This window comes from Opisthocomus hoazin, chromosome 9, assembly GCF_030867145.1.
Source record: "Opisthocomus hoazin isolate bOpiHoa1 chromosome 9, bOpiHoa1.hap1, whole genome shotgun sequence".
Classification (NCBI taxonomy): domain Eukaryota; kingdom Metazoa; phylum Chordata; class Aves; order Opisthocomiformes; family Opisthocomidae; genus Opisthocomus; species Opisthocomus hoazin.
The window spans coordinates 40887277-40910910 of record NC_134422.1 but is presented as its reverse complement, the minus strand read 5'-3'; the positions used below and the strand labels follow the sequence as shown (position 1 = coordinate 40910910).

At 43.0% G+C, this 23634-nt stretch overlaps 3 protein-coding genes across 6 annotated transcripts; 1 reads left to right on the top strand and 2 right to left on the bottom strand.

The window, feature by feature from the left end:
• The first annotated feature begins 547 nt into the window (after positions 1-547).
• OSGEPL1 (O-sialoglycoprotein endopeptidase like 1) lies at positions 548-7309 on the top strand. 2 transcript variants are annotated; one of them, XM_075429926.1, is made up of 8 exons: positions 548-596; positions 943-1148; positions 1753-2140; positions 3376-3580; positions 3664-3812; positions 4326-4456; positions 4604-4675; positions 5786-7308. In XM_075429926.1, exons 2-8 carry the CDS (start codon positions 970-972, stop codon positions 5877-5879), a joined length of 1218 nt encoding a protein of 405 aa, XP_075286041.1. In that variant the 5' UTR covers positions 548-596; positions 943-969; the 3' UTR covers positions 5880-7308. The 2 variants fall into 2 exon arrangements, with proteins under 2 accessions (XP_075286041.1, XP_075286042.1); XM_075429927.1 differs by lacking the exon at positions 548-596 and having other exon boundaries at positions 1067-1148; positions 1758-2140; positions 5786-7309.
• ASNSD1 (asparagine synthetase domain containing 1) lies at positions 5727-13247 on the bottom strand. Of its 2 annotated transcripts, XR_012764997.1 has the most exons (5): positions 11766-13247; positions 10191-10372; positions 8779-9074; positions 7994-8110; positions 5727-5846 (listed from the first exon to the last, which is right to left on the bottom strand). XR_012764997.1 is itself a non-coding variant. In XM_009933418.2 (3 exons), the coding sequence occupies exons 1-3, from the start codon at positions 13245-13247 to the stop codon at positions 8813-8815; spliced, it is 1926 nt and encodes a 641-aa protein (XP_009931720.2). In that variant the 3' UTR covers positions 8690-8812. The 2 variants fall into 2 exon arrangements, 1 of the variants encoding a protein (XP_009931720.2); XM_009933418.2 differs by lacking the exons at positions 5727-5846; positions 7994-8110 and having other exon boundaries at positions 8690-9074.
• A 5-nt stretch (positions 13248-13252) lies between these two features.
• On the bottom strand, positions 13253-16264 carry ASDURF (ASNSD1 upstream open reading frame). 2 transcript variants are annotated; one of them, XM_075429929.1, is made up of 4 exons: positions 16116-16264; positions 14881-14934; positions 14272-14347; positions 13253-13340 (listed from the first exon to the last, which is right to left on the bottom strand). In XM_075429929.1, exons 1-4 carry the CDS (start codon positions 16188-16190, stop codon positions 13270-13272), a joined length of 276 nt encoding a protein of 91 aa, XP_075286044.1. In that variant the 5' UTR covers positions 16191-16264; the 3' UTR covers positions 13253-13269. The 2 variants fall into 2 exon arrangements, with proteins under 2 accessions (XP_075286044.1, XP_075286043.1); XM_075429928.1 differs by lacking the exon at positions 16116-16264 and adding an exon at positions 15133-15245.
• Between the last annotated feature and the right edge of the window lie 7370 nt (positions 16265-23634).

The following is a 23634-nucleotide window of genomic DNA, read 5'->3' as shown; positions in this document are numbered from 1 at the left end:
ATCAATCGGGAGTAATTCTTTGCGTTGTTGGCAGAGAAAGCGGGAGCTGGGTAGGCTTCAGCTAAAGCCCGGCCTGGGCCCGGGCCCGGCCCGTGCTGCTGCGCCCGGGGGTCCCGCACAGCTCCCCGGGGCCTGGCCCGGCTGCCGGCGCCTCCGGGCCCGGGGGTCCCGCACAGCTCCCCGGGGCCTGGCCTGGCTGCCGGCGCCTCCGGGCCCGGGGGTCCCGCAGAGCTCCCCGCGGCCTGGCCCGGCTGCCGGAGCCTCCGGGCCCGGGGGTCCCGCAGAGCTCCCCGGAGCCTGGCCCGGTTGCCGGCGCCTCCGGGCCCGGGGGTCCCGCACAGCTCCCCGGGGCCTGGCCCGGCTGCCGGCTCCTCCGGGCCCGGGGGTCCCGCAGAGCTCCCCGCGGCCTGGCCCGGCTGCCGGCGCCTCCGGGCCCGGGGGTCCCGCAGAGCTCCCCGGGGCCTGGCCCGGCTGCCGGCTCCTCCGGGCCCGGGAAGGAGGCGGCACCGCAGGCCCCTGGCCCGCTCCGCGCCGGCGCCGGCCCTGGCCCCGCCCGCCGGTGGGGACGGAGGGGCCGGGCCCCGGATGGCGGAAAGGTGCGGGCGAGCCGTGTGAGGGGGCGATAAATCGCGATAGGAGGGGAGAGCGCGGGGCCACGGGTCTGTGGCGGCGGGGGGGGGGGGGAGAGAGGGGGAAAGCGGCCGGAACCGGCCGGGGCTTGCCGCACGTGTGAGGGGGCAGAACTCTCCTGAGGTAAAACAAAGACGTTCCCTCCCAAATCTTTTTGGTTTTTATGGCTTTTTTTTCCCCTTTAGAGTTTTAAAAGTGGCGTGTGGTCATCCATAGCGTTAGAAGTCCTGCTGCCCCCTCAGAGCATGGCCCTGGAGCGTGAGCTCGGAAGCTCCCCGTTAATAACCGCTAACCCGCACGGTTCTTTTCCAGCCCGAGCTGCCGGGCAGACGGCGAGCCATGGCCGGCGTCGCCAGGAGCCTGGTGAGGTGGGTGAGGCCCGGCCAGGGAAGGCCGCCTGCTCGGAAGCTGGTGCTGGGCATCGAGACGAGCTGCGACGACACGGGCGCGGCCGTGGTGGACGACGCCGGCGGCGTGCTGGGGGAAGCGCTGCACTGCCAGGGGGACGTCCATTCGCGGTAAGGACGTGCCGCTCGCAAGGGTGATGTGGTGGTTAGGTTGTAACGCCGTCCGTGTAAGAGTCTGCTCCGGAGAACTCGGGTGGGTGTAAAGACCCATCCCCTGCACCTTCTGCGTGAGATACTGCTAAGGGTGAGGAAAGAAACGCTGGGCATTGAACACATTTCCCCTGGTATTTTCTTTCAAAAAGTGACAAATTACCCAGCTTGAATTACAGATGAAATCATTATTACCGTTAAAACCACCAAACATCTCGATTTTTTTAAAGGAGGATTAATCAAATACAGGCATGGGTGGCTAGGTACACGAACTGACAGGTGAGGGCTGGCAAATACTAAGTTACAGACGTGGCTTTGGAACAGCCGTGAGATCTATTTGAGAGGTATGCGTGCCAAAAAAGGGCAGGTACATCCTCTTCTGACCTCGCAGCGATAGTTGCGCTCCCTTCAGCGCACAGACACCCTCCACGCTAAACAGGGCATCTGAGAACGTACGAAGGAAACAGAGGGGATGCGGCAAGGTGAAGAGGTGTTTAAAATCTATCTTCCTGCCATTCTGCCTGTTACGCCATACAAGCGTGTTGTAATTCTTTGTTTTTACCAGAGCAGGTGGAATAATTCCTTTGGTGGCCCAGCAACTTCACAGAGAAAACGTCGAGCGAGTAGTGAACGAGGCGCTCCGTGCCAGCGGGGTTTCCGTGCGTGAGCTTGCAGCTATCGCGACCACAGTGAAACCGGGCCTTGCCCTGAGCCTGGAAGTGGGGCTGCAGTACAGCTCGAGCCTGGCCAGCGCGCACCGGACGCCGTTCATACCCATCCATCACATGGAGGCCCACGCGCTGACCATCAGGCTGACCCAGCGCGTGGAGTTCCCCTTCCTCGTTCTGCTGCTCTCAGGGGGCCACTGCATCCTGGCAGTGGCACGAGGAGTTTCGGATTTCCTTCTGCTCGGACAGTCCATAGATATAGCGCCGGGTGACATGCTGGATAAGGTAGTACGTCCTTACGCGGGCCCATCTAGGCGTTTGTTCTTGTTATTGCAGCTGTACTACACAACGGTAGTACTGTCATCAGCCTGACGAGCCTTGCTTAGCATCTGCTTTCGTCACAACCAGAGATTTACGACACAAGAGGCTGTTAAAAATCTATGCGTAGCATCAGCTATAACTTAAGTAAATTAATTACATTTTTAGAAAATAGACAACAGAAGCAAAATTGGTGTTGGAATCATAGAACCACAGAATGGTTTGGGTTGGAAGGGACCTTAAAGCTCATCTGGTTCCAACCCCCCTGCCATGAGCAGGGACATCTTCCACCAGCCCAGGGTGCTCTGAGCTCCATCCAACCTGGCCTTGGACACTGCCAGGGAGGGGGCAGCCACAGCTTCTCTGGGCAGCCTGGGCCAGTGTTTCACCACCCTCAGGGGGAAGAATTTCTTCCTAATATCTCATCTAAATCTGCCCCCTTTTAATTTACAGCTGTTCCCACTTGTCCTATCACTACACACCCTGTGAAAAGCCCCTCTCCATCCTTCCTGTCGGCCCCTTCGGGTACTGGAAGGCTGCTCTAAGGTCACCCAGGAGCCTTCTCTTCTTAACGCCCATTATACGAACGAGTTGTGTGAACTTGAGAAGATCGATAGCGATATTTTGAAGGGTGCTGTCAGGTTTAAAGCAATACACCCTAAGTCATTCCTCACCCATTGTTTTGTGCAGTTTGAAAAGCCTGGTTTGGCTTTCAGAATCCAAGTTTCCTGGGTCACTGGGTACAGTCTGTAAAATTGGCCACTCACAGTTTTTGTTCTCAAACACAAGCAGAGTTTTTAAACAGTATTTGTGTGTATTAATTAAAGAAGTGGGGGAGTGATGGAGTCAGAAGGGGGATTGTTCAAAGCTGAAAGCAACTTTGTTCCTGTTTATCTGGTAGTAAGTGTAGCACTCCGTGTGTGTTTCTTACAGTGTCAAAATTGGTTAATTAATGTTTCCTGCAAAATTCATTTATCCTCGTGTTTGCCCAAATTGTTCTATAATTGCATTTCTAATTACTCCAGGACAAAAATAATCCAGCTGGCGCATGTCTTGTCCTTTTTGTGCCCCGTTCGGAATTTGAGGTTGGATTGGATTTGGTGGTGTCTAACTTTACTCCACGGGCTACAATGCAGTGATGCAGTTACCGGAGCCATTAATTGAGGTCTCTGCTCCGAGCCTGTTGTTTACTGTCTCCTTAGGTAGCAAGAAGACTCTCCTTAAGAAAGCACCCAGAGTGCCACGGCATGGCTGGGGGGAAAGCGATCGAGCACTTGGCTCAAACTGGGAACTGGCGACAGCACACGTTCCGCCTTCCCATGCAACAGTACCGGAACTGTGACTTCTCCTTTTCCGGACTCCAGAACCTGATCAATAAAGCCATTGTACAAAAGGAAAAAGAAGAAGGTATTTTTAAGCCAAGTCAGATATAAACCATGTTTTTGATGACCCACGCTCGGGAAAGCCCACCTGATCGTATGTTTTTATAGGTATTCAAGAAGGTGAGATCCTGTCCTGCGTTAAGGACATTGCTGCTGCCGTACAGCACACAGTGGCTCTTCATATTATCCAGCGGACGTATCGAGCCATGCTGTTCTGCATAAAAAATAGCATATTACCGTCAAAAAATGCAACTTTGGTGGGTATATGTTATTTTTTTTCCTTTTTCTATTTCACTGTATAACATCATTTGAAGATGGAGATGCCTTGTTGTACTTTCTCTCTTGACAGGTGAGGGAGATGTCAGTATTACATTGTTAAAATACCAGGATTAAAGTAAAAGTCATGTAGATATTTATAACAAAGTCTTTCATAGTTAGGTTTTAAGATGGAAAGAGATTTTCTTACCACCTAATCTGACCTTCCGTGACAATTTAGGCCCTGTCACTTGACGCAGTGCTCCCCGATACTTGACAGCTGTTTTAGTTATAACATGCTTTTACTCAGGAATCTTTTTTAACAAAATAAATTCACTTATCGTACTCTTTCCTGATACGTTTTCAAATATATTTTTTAAACTTCAAATGCGTTAATTTATTGCTTTCTGCAGAACTTCATCTGATAACCTTTTTGTAAATGGGATGTTAGTTACTGAGTGCGACCCGTCAGTCTTTTGAGTTAATGTCTTCTTTCTTCTGGAAACTGCTGTCAGGTGGTATCAGGAGGAGTTGCAAGTAATCAGTATATCCGAAAAGGTCTGCAGACTTTGGCAGATGTGAATGATTTTGCTTTTCTGTGTCCTCCTCCGAGACTCTGCACTGATAATGGCGTTATGATTGCATGGTAAGAGTTGATTCTCTTTGCATGTGTTTCTAGAATGTTCTTTAAAAGTTGACATCAGAGTCAAGAACTTGTTTAGGGTTTGTCAACCACATACACAGAGGCAGACAGATGCGATACGTGTTTTTACAGAATTGCTTTCTTGCTTAGGAATGGCGTTGAAAGGCTACGTGCAGGACTTGGTGTTTTACATAGCCCTGACGGCATCCGCTATGAACCAAAGTAAGTGACTCCGTTCCTTCACAGCCTGTTTCTTCACCGACTCACTACGGGCCGTGAAAGTGGAAGGAGGTGCAGGCTAAAAAGCGGTGCAGAAGCTGATGAGGAGTGTCTTTGCAGTGCATCTAAGATTTAAAAGCTACCAGCACTTCCTTTTCAATGTGGTGGTGAAATACAAATGATTGTGTCTGGCATTGATGTTTGGTTTAGTTCAGAAACTTAAATTACCGTGCATCGTAACAGTTCTGTGCATTTTCCTGTTACCACTGTGGTATGGGAAAACGGGAGCAAGTTCAGCTGTAGTATGCTCCCCCTAGCTTCTCGGTCACTGCAGACATAAATCAAATGCTCCGAGTCAAACTGTGTGCTCATAATGAGCAATCAATTTAAAAAAATAATTTGACATACAACATCTGGTAATACTGGGGTTTTTTTACTGATAATACTGATTTTTTTTTTTAATGACATGTTAGGTAAGACTTGTTCTATAGATTTAAGTAGATCAAACAAAATTCTAGTATTTCAAAAGTCCCAGGTGGTCTTAAACTTGATTTTTTTTCAGGTTTTTCCCTTTTCCATTTCCAAGAAAACAGATTTGGAAGGTCTCAGGACAAAAAAAAAATAATCATAATTTTAACAAGGAAAATGATAAAATACTCTTCTTCAGACACAACTTGCTTTATATAGCTCACTGAATAAAATACGACATCTTATTTGCTGTAGACTACACATTCTTTCAGATTATCACAGGAGGAGATGCCTGTGAATCTCCAGTGGGTCTTGCATTCATCAGTGAGAAGTAAAATGAATTATGAACTAAAATGAGAATCTAAATAAAACAACATCCCCAAATGATGGCTTTGAAATCACAGCTGTGTTTCCTGAGTTTGGAATGTCCACAAATGCAAACGTTTCTTCAGTGTAAAGATGTTTCTAGGTACAGCTTCTGAGGGACCATTTTAATGGTCACGCAGTCTTACAGTCCAGGGAATCTGCAAAAATACTGCGACTCCCGTGCCAAGTGTAAAAAAAAGTCTGTAGATCTGCACATCAGTGTGATACAGCAATAATGTTATTTATTTTTAACAAAGACATAATTTTATTGTTTTCTAGAGCTCCCCTTGGAATTGATATTTCAAAAAGAGTTGAAGAAGATTCCATCAAGGTGCCAAAACTAAAAAAGAAGATACGATGGTTGGCATCTTAAAAGTAACTTTGTAAATGCAACTATAAATTGCTCAATAAAAACTGCTTCAGTGCTGTTATGTTTACTGACAGTACTTGGTTTACAGGTGAGGAAAATCACCTGTCAGAAATAAATGCTGTGTGGTATCACCAAAATGACTGCAGTTACTGCTCCACAAATGTCTGAGAGTTCTAGGTATTAAAACAATTAAGAAAAATTAGGTGCTTTCTAATGCTACAAACTTACATAAATGAAAATATCTCCACTGTTTATACTTTACATAATAAGGTTTATATATTTACAATATCTACCATATTATAATTTAACAATATAATTCATATAAAATTTATAATTTGCACTACTTGTTTAAAAAAATTAATACCTTCCATGCCTGGAGAGTTACAGAACATGAACGCGAGACAGCACAGATTTTCAAGGAGATCCCAATGAGTTAGCTGTAATTTCAGCAGTACCTCATTTTCTGCTGCTGGTGTAAGCAGCCTATTCTTACACAAAATTAAAATGTTGGGGTATAGGGTTAATGCCTTTTAATTTTCTTGCTTTTATAAACAGCTCAGTAAAGCTAAACACAGTGCGAGTAAGCTGTTAAGGTACAAGTTGTGAATTTTGATGTGAATAAGGAGCTACCTGACCTTGCCTTTTGATAATCAGTATAATATGCTTTTACATTATTCTTAATTGCAATGGTATTTACTGGAATAAATACTTCAAGTATTAAGCAACTCTTCAATAAGAGTTTTATAATTCATAATACATACGTTTAAACTTGCCTCTGATTAAATACAAACAAATAATTGGGATTTGTGGGACAGTTATAAACAGACAAAAAATTGCCTGCTTTTCAAAATTTTTTAAATTATCTTTTTTAATGTAAGATGTAACAAATTAATAAGGTACATGCATTATTTTTTCTCCAATACTTAATTTGTGGCAGAAGGTTAAGATCCCTCATTGAGCAGAAAGCACGGGAAGAGTACAGAGCGTTTACATTTTGTTATGTAGCACTTCTGGAGTCTCATTCTCATGGGATTTCAACTACAAGTAATTCATCTTTTGGTAATTTATCTGTATCATTAAGTAGCTTATCTTCTTGGTAAAGTAATGCATCATTTAATAAATGTCACTATCACATTTGATAGGCCCTATCCAGCAGGATGTTTCATTGAAGATGATGATTTGATGATTCCAGTTTGCTGTCTGTCTTGCAATGTATGCATCTGTACGTCTTCACAGCTAATGAAGTGTGAGAGAATGCTGTACTTGGTTAAAATTAGCATCAGAGATAAGGAAAAGTTAATAGGTTTGTCTAGACTGTGTTGTTGCTTGGTTATCTATTAATAACTGGATAAATGGAAAAGTTTGCCAACATGAAATTATATGGTTTCTTTCTACTACCTAAAACTATTTAGAAGCCTTCCAAAATTATGTCTCATGTTTCTCGAAACATCAGAGGCCTCTTAGTTTGGAAAAGAAACTATTTGCCTAGGTATAAAAAACACAACTTTTTGTTCTTAGGGGTCCTAGGTGACACATAACTTCTAGAAACGCTCCAGCACTACTACAGAGAAAACAAATAACGACCAGTAGTTGCATTTCATCAGCCTAATGATCCTCTAGGTCCAATCTCCACCTGCTTTAGAGCATGATGCAAGAATTCTTGCAAACAGCCCAGGTTAAGGTACAAGGGAGACAATTTTCCTCAGAGCACCAGTAAGAAGTCTACCACTGCTTTGAAGCAGCCTGAGACTTAAGTTTTTGTAATAAACATTTCCTTACAGACTTGACAAGTCATTTCGAAAACCAACTTACATCCTTAGGGCTACTTTGTAGGAATAGATATATTATGCTTTGTTTTTTTCTGGTATGATTTCCCCTTTCTCTACTTAATTGCACCAACATAAAAACAGTGTGAGGCAGCACACTGAGTACTAAGCTCTGACTTAAAACACTAAAAAGCCCACTTAAAACACTGGAGAATGTGTATCCAGTTTTTCTTACGTTAACTTTGCAATCCTACTGTACAGAATTAGAAGAACAAGCTAACTCCAGCTTCTCTTCAGAGGAAGTCCATTCATATTTCTATTTCAGCCCCAGGATTGCATTCACGTACTCACCCAGAGTGCCTTCCTTTTTTTTTTTTTTTTAAGAGACCTTTTTTTGTTCATTTAGAAGAGATCTTTCTTGAAGTACACAGTGGATGCGTTGCAACTTTAGAAGTAGAAGTAGCAGAGCTAAAAGTAAAAGGAGAGGTAGCAAGCTAGGGGAGCTAATGAGGGACAAGGAACAGCCTGGAGGAAGCTTCCCAGTTTCTCTGGGAACGGAGTGAGCCCCAGGCTGGGAAACCCCAACCAACCCAGCCCTGCAGAAGCAGCCAAGGATGGAGAGGCTGCACGGAACGGCCCCAAAACACCCAGGGTGCGTGTGGGCCATCTGTTTCTCAAGTAATGAAAGGGCAGGCACGATGCTTGGAGGGCAGATCTCCAAGAGGCGACAAAAGGCCCAAGACCGTCAGCCCTTTTCGGTTCCAGCAACCCAGGCCAGCTCCTCACCGCACCCTCCCTTCCAAAACCATAACCTGAACCCTCTCCTAAAGCAGAGCTGCAAGACCACCCCTGTTCTGTAACAGAGGAAAATCTACGGTACTGAATTCAATACAGATGACAGACTGGACAGACTCACTACGCTTTTTGCAACACTGACGTCAGTCAGGGGGACGTCACGCGTGGGAAAGCCAGCCACTGGCTACCCTCCCTTCCCCAGAGCCCAGCATTCCCTTCCCCGCCGAGGATGCACTCACAGCCAGTCTCTAGTACAAGTACACATCTACATGTATCACTTTAATAACAACGTCCAAGTGCGTAAAAAAACAGACCAATCCAAAAAGATTTACTGAACTTGCCTACAGGATAAATGCAGCCTCTCAAGACGTAGCTTTATAACTCATCTACTGAAAATAACTTCAGTCTGCTGCACGTGTCAGATGCTTTCTCACTGTTGCTCTCTAGTTTCGCAATCCGAGATCCAAACTGTACAGCCCTTTTTGGCAGAACGGTCGAGGCCATAAGGCCAAACTCCTTGGCTGCAAGGCGCAGAATCAATTTCTCACCAATTCCTCGAGGTAAAGTCAAGTCAGCTTTTTCTGAGATGGGCAGAGAATTGAGGAATGAAACAACATCTTCGTCAAGAAAAGGAAACCTAAAGGAAAGACAGACATGGGGAAAGACTCTTTGAAAACTTCACACAAATAGTCTTGATTTTTCCCTTTATTGCATGCGAAGACTTCAGAGTCTGTCAATTCCTAAACAGAGATGAACCTTCGATGTTAGTGTCACAGTACTGAGGCAAGCATCCAAAGCACTCACGCTGTTTTGGAGAAAGAGAATACCGTACATCAGGTATAAACTCAGAAGCCTGGAAATTTTCAAAACTCAAGTGAATAAAAGAGTAGGAACAGGCATCAGAAACGTTGGGTTTATACAAAACAAGAATTACGAAGAAAATCAGAAAATACAATGGAAGAGCAAGACAAATTTTCAAGTTACACTTCTCAAGATAACCTCTAAGTACTTACAAATACTGTAGGAAGCTACACTGTAACTGTGAAACAAAAATACTTACCCCACAAATTCTGGCAACATTCCAAATTCCAGGCATTTCTATCTGAAGGCAAGCACCATTAACAGCATTGCCCATCCACCACCGCAACTGGTTTTTGCTAAACTGAAAGCGTGCAGCCAAGAACAGCATTGGAAAAACACTGGCACAAAGCTCATGTGACTGGCCTCTGCTACAGGACAACACCTAAGGAATTTTTTTACAAGTTGGTGGTGGCACGGAGGAAGTAAACACAAATAAAACGATTCTCTAACTATTCCGAGTTAACAACGAGGAAATGCAGTGGACAGTGATCATGCCTGTACTGCATGGACAGGAATACGCGGCTTCTGTGTTGTGTTGTCACTCTGCAAAGCTACTCCCCAAATCACCACACTTCAAAGTTGTGCAAAAGACTGTTCCATTTAAAATGGTAAAACCAACTTGATTTTGCCTATTTTAACATCAGTTGCTGCTTCTTAAAACTTCTAGATGGAAATCCAATGTTCAAGTTGCTAAATTTCCTTAAGTACCTCTTCCACAGTACCACAGCTCACTTGTTTTAACCCCCCCCCAACACAGTACACGTTAACGAAACTGCAACAGAACTTAGAGACAATAAAATGCATAGAAGTTTCAATTAAGTTTTCTGTTGGGGTGTTAAAAGCAGAATCTAACTGGCAAAACCAGTTTTGCTTCATGTTTAAATAGTAATACCTGGCTTCTTTTCCATGATCACCAATAATCCTGTCATCTCTGCCAAGATTTCTTGAAGAAATGCGATCTAACTCCATTTCAAGTTCTTTATTCAGACCCTCTAAGCCGTATTTTTTGAAGCACACACGATGTCGAGAATACCCAGCAAGCTGCTCGTCTGCTCCAATTCCTGTAAGCACGACCTGCGAAAACAGAACAGAAGAAATCTTTCTTAACATCTGTGCAAGCTAACACTATGTAACAGATCTTAAAGGTTTAACTACATCTTGAGGAGAATAACTTGAATACACATTTTCTAAATATATTACCTATCATGACGGGATGTGCCTTACACATATACAGAGCCTGAAACAGTTGCAAATACAGTCACTGGAAGCTTGAAGCAGGTTCACAATCAGACCTAGAAGTACACACAAACACTTCTGCCAAGGCAAGGAAATAACACCAAAATAATGCATGCACCACCAAAGATACCGGTGTATTTCAGAGTGTCTTTGTTAGTTTCTATTACAATAAACAGCATTTGTTAAGCATCGACCTTTATAAGAAAAAAATTGTTGCCACAGATGATGCAGTATGTCGCAGGTTCTAAATAATCATCTGAACATACACACAGATTATTACTAATTCACCAGCTACTGGGTTAACAACAATTGCATTACACGAAATAAAAACGTGTCATATTGTTCTGTCTACTCAATGATAAGCATATAAAATGCTACCAAGAGAAAAACGCCACTTCATCTGGGCCATTACTGTGCCTTCAACAGCAGTTCACTATAAAAGCTGAAGTCTTTTAGCATGAACAGTCAAGTGTGTTTCACTAATCTGACGCCAGCCAGCGGCCCACTAATCTTTTACCCAGTAAGTACCTGATGAGCGAATGACAATTTTGCTTTATGTTTTATTAACTCATTACCGATTTCAACATATTCTGGACCTATGATGAATCTGTATGTTTTGCAAACCTGAGCTGCGCATCCCTAAGTAGATCAGTCAACTAAATTCACCGTGTCCTACAGCAGCAGTTTTTAAGCAAACTACTGCGTTTCTTGAAGTTTTTGGTGGTGGTGGTTTTTTTGTGTTTTTACGATCTAGCGATTAGTAGAAAAGCAATAAAAGCCTCAAAAAGCAAGGGCAGCAGTGAGCTGCAACCTCCTGAAATTAAAGTTTCTTCTTCCCTACACAAACCATCAGGAATTGGGAAGTGAGAACTAAGTATCAAATTCCCAAGAAAATCATCTAGTTACTAAAAAGATTTTACTTAATACTACATACATGAAAATAAGTTACAAAAAGGAAAGAACTGCTTCTTGTAGTTCCGCCATTCAGTCAGACTCTAATCACAAAAAATTCCAAGGAGTCGTCTGTTCTGCCACACTACATGACAAAAGAACTGAATGCAGTTTTTAACTCCGGAATTACACAAAGATTATAAACACAGAACTATTCTACACTCTGCCACTGAATTTCAGAAGCCTTATGAATGTTAAAGACCGCTGCTGATTTCTGAAACGACAGAACGAGTTTATATTCACAGGTCAAGCACAAGGCAGAAAACCAAAAAATCAGTACCTTCGCAGGACTTTTATATGGCTTCAGTTCTCCTTGGTTACTAATAAAACCCTCGCCTCTGGAAGCAAACCAAATTGCACAGCCAATGCTGTCATCCAAGACCGTGTCCAGTGGATAAATTAAGTGATTAATGCATTGTTGTCTCATTTTTTTCAATTCCTCTGGTGTAACGTTAATTTCCACAAAGTTCCAGGTTCTTGAAGGGTTAATGGCTTCTAATTCTTTCAGTCCTGCCCTCCCAGTGATTCTGTCAGGAACATCAAAGCAAGACAAACCAGCACCAGTTTTAGCATCAAGATCTTGACAACTTTCTTGAGGACAAAGCAAGTCAAGCCGTACTTCCCGGTTGCTATGTTTTTTAGCGGTAGTCCTCTGCTTAGGTTGTTCTTTTACCATGAAAGCTACATTCAGAAGATCAATTGGTTCCTCCAAAGGCACATGTTTATCAGCAAGGGCTGCAACGACCATAGAATCAATGCCACCAGAAAAGAGCACTGCAACATGTGCTTTCCTGTTAGACCTGCTTGGAACTTCGCTTGTTTTCTGATCTTCATCTCTGAAGAGAGATAAAACCCGTGTCTTCACTGCTTTATTTAAAACATCAGTAAACCGATGGACTAATTTTCTCTTGTGTTCCTCTGCAAGAAATCCTTGCAGGGTTTCTACAGAAACCGTGTGGATAATGTTGCTAGTATTAGTCCCTGGACATTCACCTGAAGCTTCAGAAATTGTTTTATTTAAGGGGATGACTGGTACTCTGAGACACAGTTTTGATGCATTCATCACGAGAGGTATGTGGTTCGGTAAGCCTTTCGAAACTTGATTGAGAACATTAATGAATATTTCTTCTGCTGCTTTCTCTGTGCAGCTGTACGTCCATGGAAACAATATTAAAGACAAAGATTTAGCTGCTGCACAAGCTTTGAGATCAATTTTGAAAATTCCACATGCTGGGACTTCTTGCCACTGGTTACCAGACTTGGAATAAACACTTACAGATGCGAGACAGAAAGCCCTTTCAACCACATTATTGAATTTCCAGAGCAAACTACGGCGACCAAAATAATCCCTACCAAACCATAAACTGTGTCTAGATGCTTGATAATAAATAAAAGACCACGGACCCCGAAGTGATGAAAAGAGTGACAAAATGTCTGCTTCGCTACTGCATAACGCAAGACGATGAAACATTACTTCAGTGTCATTCTCTAGATCTCCTACAGGCACCCCACTGAAAATTTCGCCATTCCAAAGAAAAATATTGTTATTGGCATCTTCCAGAGGCTGAGGAGTCATCGGTCCCCTCAAGTGAAGCACATGGCCAGAAAACAGACACTCATAAGAAAGGTCAGACACAGTTTTCACCAACTGTTGGCTACTATCTGGTCCTCTTCTTCTAAGACGGCAGAGTATGTCTTCGTTCAAGAAATCACGGATAGCATGCTGGCTACACAAGCTAACAACGCAACAAATACCACACATTGTGACTTTGAATTCAGATGGCCTATTTCTTGATTTTAGTCTTTTCTGAATTCTCCATCTCCTGATGTGCCTTCTTTAATTTATCTAATGTATCTGTGTAAGAGAAAAACACAAGAATAATCAGTTACATAATCTGGTAAGTTTAGGAGTGAGTTTATGAGCAGGTAACTTTCAGACTATATCTAAGAGATGAGTAACTCCAGCCATTTGTTCAATTACAGAGATAAAACTGAAACGCTAAGTAACAAAAGTGCTATACTATAGATGTAACACAAACATTGCTCACTGTAGTTTATTCCTCTTTAATTATACAAGGATTATGACACTTTTTTCTCACAAAGAAAGCCACACTACGACTCTAACAATTAGGGGAATGGCCAACTACTGCTTGTATAATCAGTTTGATGTACACACCTGTAATAACAAGAAAAGTGAACTATCAATTAAAACGTCAACACTAGTAACTCAAATCAAAGGAAAGAAAATGAAAGTAGCAATTGTTCATTCCAGAAAATAAATTTATACTTCTCAATTTATACACTTCTAATGTTTGTTCAATTGTCAACTCTCTTTATCATCCATTCTCCTACCTTCATAACCCCACAGATCCATTCTTTCAACTACCTTAAAGATTCCTAGCTTAGCTTCTGGTTTAACTTGTCATTATTTTCTTCCTACTCATCCCGTGTAACTTTGTCCCTTTTTTTTAAAAAAAAAAAAAAAAAAGTCTGAAAGTTCTATACAGCTTCCCAGAGGGCCCTGAGAATAGCGACTCCTCTGTGGGGCAGACATTCTCCCTCTTCCTACACCTTCAGCACTTGCTCTTTTATCGCACCCATATATCAACTGGAAACACTTCTACATTTATCCAACCCAGAAAAAGAAGCACACGTCTGAAGCCTACTTCGCATCTGATATACAGTTGCCATTTTTTCATTTCAGCAGACCTTTGAAATCATTAACAGCTACAAATGCAGCTTTTAAGTAGTTAACTATTTGATCAACTTTGACACTGCAAACTTACTTTTGCATTGAGATAGCGTTTCAGTTCGGTCTACCAGGAAGAATATGTTGCTATTGGGCTGTTGCCTATAAACTTTCTGTAAAACAAAAACAACGCTGCATTAAGCCAAAGCAACAAACTCTGGCAACCACACTGCAGCAGAAGCTGATGTAGGTCCACCGAGATTTCCTTTCACTCTAATGTCAGAAGCATAAACTGTGCCCCGACAACACCAACGATCTAATGTCATACTGTCAAAAACATTTCACGATCAACTCATGACTATTCCGCATTTCTCTTTTCCTCATACGTGAGGTATCACGTTCTATCTCAAAACGCATACACATGAAAAGTAGAAATATTTCATTAAGCCTTCTGATCAACTTAAATACCTTAATGAAATAACTCAGCTAAAACATAAAAAGGCAAAAAACTCAACAACATACTGTGTTACACGGCACAAGTGTACACAGACCATTTAGAGGACAAATTATTCTGAGAACAGCAGAGCACATCTGTATTAAAACAAATCAAAGACAGCGTGCTCTGATTTTGTTTCTCTTCTTGTCTCTACGCTTATTTCTCTGACGCTAAAGCAAAATAGTCAAAAGCAAATTTGTAAATACTTACCCGGTTCTTCTTCAAATTAGAAAGCTCATCAACTACAACCTTCTGCTCTTTAATCTGAAAGGCAAAAGATGCACCTCAATTTAATTGCTAAAAATAAACCATTGTATAATCCTGGTGGTGAACATGCTTATTGGTATTTAAAGACAGCTATATGCATATGTAGTTGCTGTTCTCCGAATGGACCACTAAAGACACAGTGGAAGTAGATATAAATATGAAATACTGAAAATAACCTATCTAGAAATGCGTTACTTTGCATGGATTGATATTTCTGCTGCCCTCGAACGCAATCGCTACTGGGAAGCCAGAGTACCTCTGGGCATTTATCATCAGAGAACACATTTTTCCTCCAGAAGAAAAGACAACATGCAAACAACTAATGAAACATCAAATAGCTTCAGAAAACAAAGCTTAGCATAATATCTACAGTAGACATTATAATCACAGGTTCTTGCCAGATTCAAAATGGAACCAATAAAACCCCAAAACTCCTAAAACTGTGTCAAGAGCAACGGGAGCCTTTCTGTCGCTCGGGAGCTTTGCACAAACTTCCTCGGTGGGATTTACCGCTCTGTGCAACCGCACTGGCAGAGGTGGCAGGCATTCCCATTTTCTTTTACAGTGACAGCTGTCAATGCTAAAGAGCAATCAGGAGGACTATCTTAAAAGCCAACAAATACAACAACATCTGGTCAGCAGGCACTTAACGCTTTCTGTTAGAACAAACAATGCGGTTTCCTTCGTTCTCCCCATGCGTCCCCTGGAACTGGCGTAACAGCAGCAAGCTGCCACAGGGCCAGCCCAGCCGAGCCGAGCGTGGCATACAGAAAAGCCAGCTTTTCCAGCAGCTCCATCACTATGTTACAACTCCAACAGACAAAACAGCACTGTTACCTTTCGCTACGGACTAAACCGGCCACGTAAGCAGAAGAGAAACTGCAGCCTGCAATGCCGCTGTGTCCCAGCCTTACAGCTTCCCAGCTATCAAAAACCCCACTGACTTCACACAACGCGGCCACACGGAAAGGAAGGCAGCTACTGAGGGACGGCAGCTCCCCACGGCTTGACAGCCTTCGTACTAAGCACAGGTGCTGGCGCCAAGGAGAAGCGAGCCCTGTGCCGCGGCCCCGCGCCCCAGGAGCCCCAGCCTCCTCACAGGCCTCGCCCTCCTCTTCCTCACGCTGATGCCCTCCCCTCCCCCCCCCGGCGGGCGGCAGCAGGCCGCCTCAGCTCACCCTCCGGCTCAGCTCCTCCTTGCTGCGCAGCTTCTCCCCCTCCTCCTCCTCCCGCCGCGGCGGGCGGCCCGACATCCCCCCGCCGGGCGCCAGGCCCACAAACCCGGCGGCGGCGGCGGCGGCGGCAACAACCCCCCCCGCACCGGAAGCAGCCAGCAGCGACTGAGCATGCGCACGCAGCCCGGGCCGGGGGGGGGGGGGGGCGCGCATGCGTGCACCGGGGCGGCGCGGAGCACCAATCAGCAGGCGGAACGGAGCACGCGCCAGCCGTCGGGCGGGAGCGGGGCTGCAGCCGTCGTCGCGCCTGGCCGGGGCCGCCGTTGGTCTTAAATGGGGCCGGGGCCTCTGCGTCCTGCTCGGGCCGCGGGCAGCAGGCAGCGTCCTGGCTCGGTGATGGTGTTCCCGGGCACTGTACGCTGGTGGTGAGCCGTCACCGCACCCCGTCGGTGAGGGTGTTGTCAAGGCCGAGGTGAGAACGTGGTTTGGAGTGAGGGCTGGAAATGGGGCCTGCGGGAGTGTGAGGGGAAAAAATTAAAAGGAAGTGAAAAAGAAATGGAAGAGCTTTGCCTTGGAACTGTTTGGTGTGGTGGTGACCATGGACCGGGGTCAGGCAACTTGATCTGAAATACCTTTAAGCAAACTACTTAACAGTGTTGTAGAGCAGATGTTAATGATATAATAATTACAGATAGTAGGATTATAATGTTTTCCTCTGGTAAAGTGGTCTTACTATTTCTCTGTCTATTCTGTTCTACTGTAGATACATCGCAGTGATGCATCTGTCTTCGTAAATGTGTCATAGAATCATAGAATGGTTTGGGTTGGAAGGGACCTTAAAGCTCATCTGGTTCCAATCCCCCTGCCTTGAGCAGGGACATCTTCCACCAGCCCAGGGTGCTCAGAGCTCCATCCAACCTGGCGTTGGACACTGCCAGGGAGAGGGCAGCTACAGCTTCTCTGGGCAACCTGTTTCAGTGCCTCACCACCTTCACGGTGAAGAATTTCTTCCTAATATCTCATCTAAATCTGCCCTCTTTTAGTTTACAGCCGTTCCCCCTTGTCCTATCACTACACACCCTTGTGAAAAGTTCCTCTCCATCCTTCCTGCAGGCCCCTTCAGGTACTGACAGGATGCTATAATGTCACCCTGGAGCCTTCTCTTCTCCAGGGTGAACAGCCCCAACTCCCTCAGTCTGTCCTCGTAGGAGAGGTACTCCAGCCCTAAACATTGAAATTTATGTCAGGGAAGTTATTTAAGTGGCAGGATGATAGCATAAGGATAAATAATATTAGCATGATTTGCTATGCTAATTAAATTTAGACTGAGAAAAGGTAACAGGAGGCAGTTACTGTGAGAAGGTGGCTTTGAAAAGGTCTTCCAGTAGCACCAATGAGGAACAAAAAATGAAGATAGTTTGATTGACTTACAAAAAGAATTGCATGCTCTGATCACTGAGTTAATTGGTGAATGAACTGTGTGTCTCAGGAGATCGGAAGTCTGCTGATTTTCACGGGAAATAAATTGTGTTAATTAATGCGTATTAGTGGATATCAGTGGGGAGTTTGGGTAAGACTTTTTCAAGGTGGTTGATGTAGGAACATTACAGTTGTTCTTTTTTGTCTCATTATCCCTTTCCTTCTTTTTAAATATTGCTGTGTAATTAGTCTGAAGACTCAAGAGCTATTCCAAACTTACTGCTACCGGTAGCTCAGTTGGAATAGAAATCTCATTAAATCCTATAAGTCCTTGTGCTACTGACAGTACTGCAAATATTGTGCACATCTTCATGAAGTACTTGAAATATTTGCTACTTTATTAAAGTGAGGTAGGAGTGTTGACTTTAGCTGCTTTGTGGCTCACATAGTCATACGTGTTATGTATTTTGACAATTCTTAGAGCCTGTGAGCAAGATTATGCATTGTTGTATCCACATGCATACGTGGACATGGTGGTATCCATGAGCTTGGTTGGAATGTCAGAGATGTTGGTTAGAAGTTTTGGCAGTGCTATAGGGAGATGAAAAATTTTGGCTCCTAGTAAAGCGTAGAAAAAAAGACAGTTTGGCTATAAGAATAGTTAACAGTACAGTAACTTGCAAATGTTATGCTTATATGCCTTTAACAGAAAGAGAAACTGAGGTTACAGTTTCATAAAAGGCCAGTCTTGCTCTTCCCTCCACCCTCAGCCACATGCTTCTGCCTCCACCCTTGCACCAACATGGCCGCTTGTGGGATTGTGCAGTGGGATGGGTTAGGTAGCTGATCCGGCGTTCTCTGCAGCGTACCAGAGCTGCTGTGATTCTGGCAGTCCCAAAGCACATGAACTGAAGCTGCTGGGGAACTGTTGCCTAGGGCTTGGAGAGGTTCTGGGGCTTGTCCTTCAAATTCCAGAAGAAATAGGCACACCTGGGTCACATACAACAGTTTTGATGCTATTGCTCAGAGTGCTTTGTGGTTTGTCATGCTTGTCCTGTGGAGTGATTTGTTTAATCTGAGTACCTCCCAGCCCTCTGCTCTCTGAGTATTTTTTGCCGTTGATACGTTACAGAGGTTGATCGAGTAACACAGTAGTCAAAGTGCAATTTCTGTACTGATAAGCCTTTCCATGTTCAGTAATAAATATGGTTAATGTTTATTAATCAAAAATTCATCATTCTGATCCTGAGAATGTTTCATAAAAGTGGTGATAAGAGTCTTGAGGCGTAATAGCAAATGTGGAATGTTTTCAGCTTCTGGTCTTACCACAAGTTGCTGATTCTTCTGCTGATACGGAATGTGCTTTTGGTACCTCCTTTTTAAAATAGATGGATTCCTGCAATGTGATTGCTCCTGAAATTACCCACAATAAGAGGTTGCTTTATACAACCTGATACAACTTAGTGTTAAGTATCAAGGAATATTTCAGAGTCTTTTAAAGCCCTCACCTTTTCAGCATCTGGGATCTTTAAAAATACACAAGATAAATTGCCCAGCAAGTAATGTAAACTGTTACAAACCAGGCAGTCATTACTGGTGCCAGGAAATATTTGAAGTTGCCATCAGGTGTTTGAAACATGACCAAAACAGTATCCTGAAATAACCAAGCTCAAGCTCTGACGGACTGTTGTTAAAAGCATGCTAACAATGTTAGGCCGTCCTTCTGAAAACTGCTGTCAGCTTTGAAGACCTCTTTTCAAGATGTTGGTAGTCTCTTTGTGTCAGATGATGTTATGGATGTGAGAGGTACAGGGTAGCAGCACCGAGTTTCCGCGCTTTGCTGTAGGCTAGAAACCTGCATGTACGCAGTTCTGTATCTAAGCTGATGCTTGGTGACGTGTTAAGCCACGATAGCTCGATTGTGGGCTCAAGCTTGAGTCATTTACTAGGTTCAGCTGTAAGTGACTCTAATCTGAGAATACTTGTCATGCTTTAGAAGAACCGCTGGTGAAGGTCTTTGGAGCTGAACAATACCAGGACAATTGTAGCTCTAATGTTGGCCACAAGAGAGCAAGCTGAAACTGTGCTGGCTGTTTGGTGAATCCGGAGATAGTCAAAGAAAGAACGGAGCCTGGGATGTCAGACAGGTAGATGAGGTCTCTTGAAGCGGGAGAGCACGATCAGAGGGTATTTGCATTTATAGTTTTTTGTCTTTTTTGGAGCATTTTCATTTCCAATCCTAGCTCATTTTGTGTTCAGGCATTGTAACAGCAGAATCCATGTAAGCAAATTCTGAGACATAACGTTGATCTCTACATTAACTTCTCAGCTGAACCTGTATTTTAATAACTTACTCATACCAGTCTAAGAAAATTCAAATTGTTGAAATTAGTTGGGTTTGCTTTATGGTAACCCTACTGCTAATTTGATTGACACAGTAGGATTTGAGGGGAGTTAGGTTAATTTGCACAACCAAGGATCTGGATCTATGTACTGGGATCTACATAAAGTGGTGGTTTGTTTCCTTAGATTAAGTGTCTAGATTATCAGTTGTACGAGAAACTTTACAAACTCTCTAATCATTCTGCTTTAAAAGTCCTATTACTGCAAACAAAGCAAGAAGTCTGAGCAGTTTTATGAGCTTGAAGTACAGTCTGTTTTTTCAGTATTCTGATACACTTGTAAAGCAATCTGAGAACTCCTTTGCACAAAACTTCTGCATAGGTCAAATGCATAAAATTCTTAATTTTCTAATTAAAAGCAGAATTTAATCACTTTCATATGGAAGATTTTAAGGCTGATGTGAAAATAACAGAACTGGCATAGCATCAATCTATCATTAGTTTCTACAATCTGATAGCATTGCTTAAAGCTTCAAAGTGTGTTGGACCAAGCAGTTTGTTTGTAAAATAATCCCAGCATAGTCTTTCATCTGATGATTTCAATAAAAGAGTTTAAAAATAGACTTTCCCAGGTCCACTCTGTGTTCTTCAGTGTAAAATTGAAGTAACTAATGAATACAAGGGCCATTCTCCAGGTCTTACTTTGCTGTAGCTGAGAACACAGTTTGACCTTTAATTTTTATAATCTTTCCTTCCTTAGTGCAGAGCACCTTGTTGTGCACTATGCTAGAGTTTAAAAGAGTTGAGAAGTTCATACGAGTGGTAGTTTGACTTAGAAAGGTAGAGCTAAAAGATTTGGTTTTTTCTCTTGTTTACGAAGTCTCTTTTGTTATAGAGAGGTCGTAATCTGGCACAGCAGCCCCTGGCAGGCTTTGAATAACCAACACACAGTTTTACTATAGTAACAGTGTAGTTTGAATATGGGATCAGATTTCCAGATACACGTTTTGAGCAGCAGATGTTCAGGGATCTTAAAAAATCAAGTGCTCTGTCTTACAACAACAAACATTTTGTTTGCAGTATGACGCTGGAAGCCTGGAAGCCTTTCTGTTGATGCCGCTAAGGAGCAGGGATGTGAGTGGCTTAGAACTGCTTGTGAACACCAGATGGTCCTCTGCCTCATTTGCGTTGCCTTGGACGGGGGCATCTTGATCCAAAATCAGGCTGCTGCTAATATTTCTGCCTAATGAGAAAAGGAAAAGAGAACTGCACCAAATACACTCTGAGTAAAGAGTCAGCCTGCCCAGGAAGTCTGCTTTTTGTGAGCTGAGCTGGGAAGCCTGGAGAAGACTAGGAGGATAATTATGTGCTTGCTTCTATTTCCTGTTGGGAATGCCTCTCTGACAGTAAGTACTGTATTTAATACTATGTGCAGCTGATACTTCCTTGAAGATAAACCACAGAGATTAGATTGCTTTGAAGGAGTAGTCAGGCCTGAGCAGGATGGTTTGAAGGTACAGAAGTAGCAGCCTGCTTGTATTACTCTAATACGGGTCTCCTAGCATCAGGGACTTGGTCATTTCAGCTCAGTAGGTGACAGTCCCGTAAAGTGTGTTCCCGTAGACACAAAATGGACCTGCCTAAGTGTGAGCTTGGGCAGACCAGAACATGTCTGAGTAGGCTGGAGAAAGGGAGAAATGCCTAATACCTTTGCAAGGCTCGCTGAGGCAAGAGTGGAGGTAAGGTGTTCTAAGACGCCCAGCTGGATTAGGATCTTACCTAGATTGATTTATTAAATGTGTTGCGCTCAAGTGCTTTTTGTCCCTTTGTTCTCATTGTTACGACATTTGGACTTCATGCTCGCTAGTGAGCAAATACAGCCACTTGGACACCAAGGAGAGGAAATGTATTTTTTCCAGGTTTGGAGAGGGGAGTTATTTGAAAGGAAACTCTCAGGTTTTCAAATTCTAATATGCCAGAGGCCGCATTATCAGATGGTTTGTTGGACTTCACTTATTTTTGTACTTCGTGCTTTGTGTCTTGGGCTATGCTGAGGGCTTCCCATTTACCCATTGTCCTTATTGCTCTCTAGCCTTTTTTTTTTTTTTTTTTTTTTTCCCCTTTCTCCTCTACTTGAGGCTTTGGTATAAATCAGCCTGCACACATGGCAAAACAACCTGGGACCCAAATAACTGAACTCTTATTAGAGCTTTCTGTCTTGAGGGTTGTGTTTGTTCACCATTGTTTCATGATGAATATGATACTTAATGCTCTGAATGCTCTAAGTAACAGTCAAGAGAGCCAATCAAAATACTTTTTGGATAAGAAATAAAGGCTCTAGCATTCAGTTACTGTGTGTGTAACTTACACTTCTTTGTTTACTGTGTCTTTGTACCAAGTGTTGCCGGGAGACTTTGCCATGCTTATTTTCAGTCATGCACTAGAATAGACTCCTGCAGACTGTATGCTTCCTCCTTTAGTGCTCTACCTTTATTTTTTTTAATAAGAGCTAACAGCTAACACCTTGGAGAATAAAATACATACTTATGTGACTGAAAAACTGGAGAATTTTGTTCATACATGATACAGGGAAATAAAAAGCATTTCTTGTTCTGAGTAATAATCAGAAAATGGATTTATTTTTAGTTTGCAATTGTATTTGTTATTTTTAACTGTAGTAAAAGTCATTATCATCTTATATGATAAGAACTTAGACATGTGATCTGCATCTTACTTGTTGAAATGAATAGTAGTCCACAAAGCTGAATTCTGCTGCCTTCCTCTTGTAGGTGATTTGGATTGAATGAGTGTTGGTTACAAAGGAAGGTGAGCAAGATTTAGCTGGTAAAGGACTATCTGGGTGACTGCATTCATTCTGTAGGAAATACAAGCAACACAGTCTGGAAAGTCTAGCTGCTGGAGGATTTCCGTTCGCTTTAATGGAACTTCATGACTTATTTGTATAAATTTAAGTGTGTGCAAGTTTTTGTGTGAGTACAGAAATAGAAGTTTATATATGTTCACATAAGCATACCGTATTAGAGAATAATCATCCTAGATACTCTAATTATTAGTAGCTCTTCTTTATATTGTAAATTTCTGTTTCATATGTGTGTATGGTGTCAAATAAGGAATTTGTAGTTAAACTCTAAAAAAAAAAATTTCGAAGTTAGTGTAATAGGAGAGAGTGAAGCAGAGATAAAGTATCGGAACTGCAGACAGAGAAGACTGACAAATTGTTAGTGCAAACAATAATGTATCAAACAAGAATAATATGGAAAAACTGACAGGGACTGAATCATCTTGGAGAAAACAGTTCAGAAGTTGAGAACTATATATTAAAATTATACACTAAGGAGAGATTAGGAGGCTCTTCAGATAGCAGAGATGATGATGCACTACAGATGCTGATTTGGTTTGTAAAACAGGATTTTTGTGAATTTTCAGTTAGATCCGGGTATAAATCACTAGGAATCTGTAGGAAAGTGCTGACAAGTTTCAGCAAGCTCTTGTGTTGAAATCCATACTGGTTTCATAATTAAGTTTGGAATTGATCAGATTCTTTTGATAAGTTATGTATAGAAAGCAAAACTACTGTAAACTATTTGGGAAATATTGTATGGGTGGTGAAATGTATGGGACTAAGTGGTACTCTGCGTAGGTGACAAGGTCAGACTTATGCTAGAGCATAAACTCAATTCAGGGTGAAGCCCTAAGTGACAAGAAGTGTTACACTGAATAGCTATTCCCAGGACGAATAA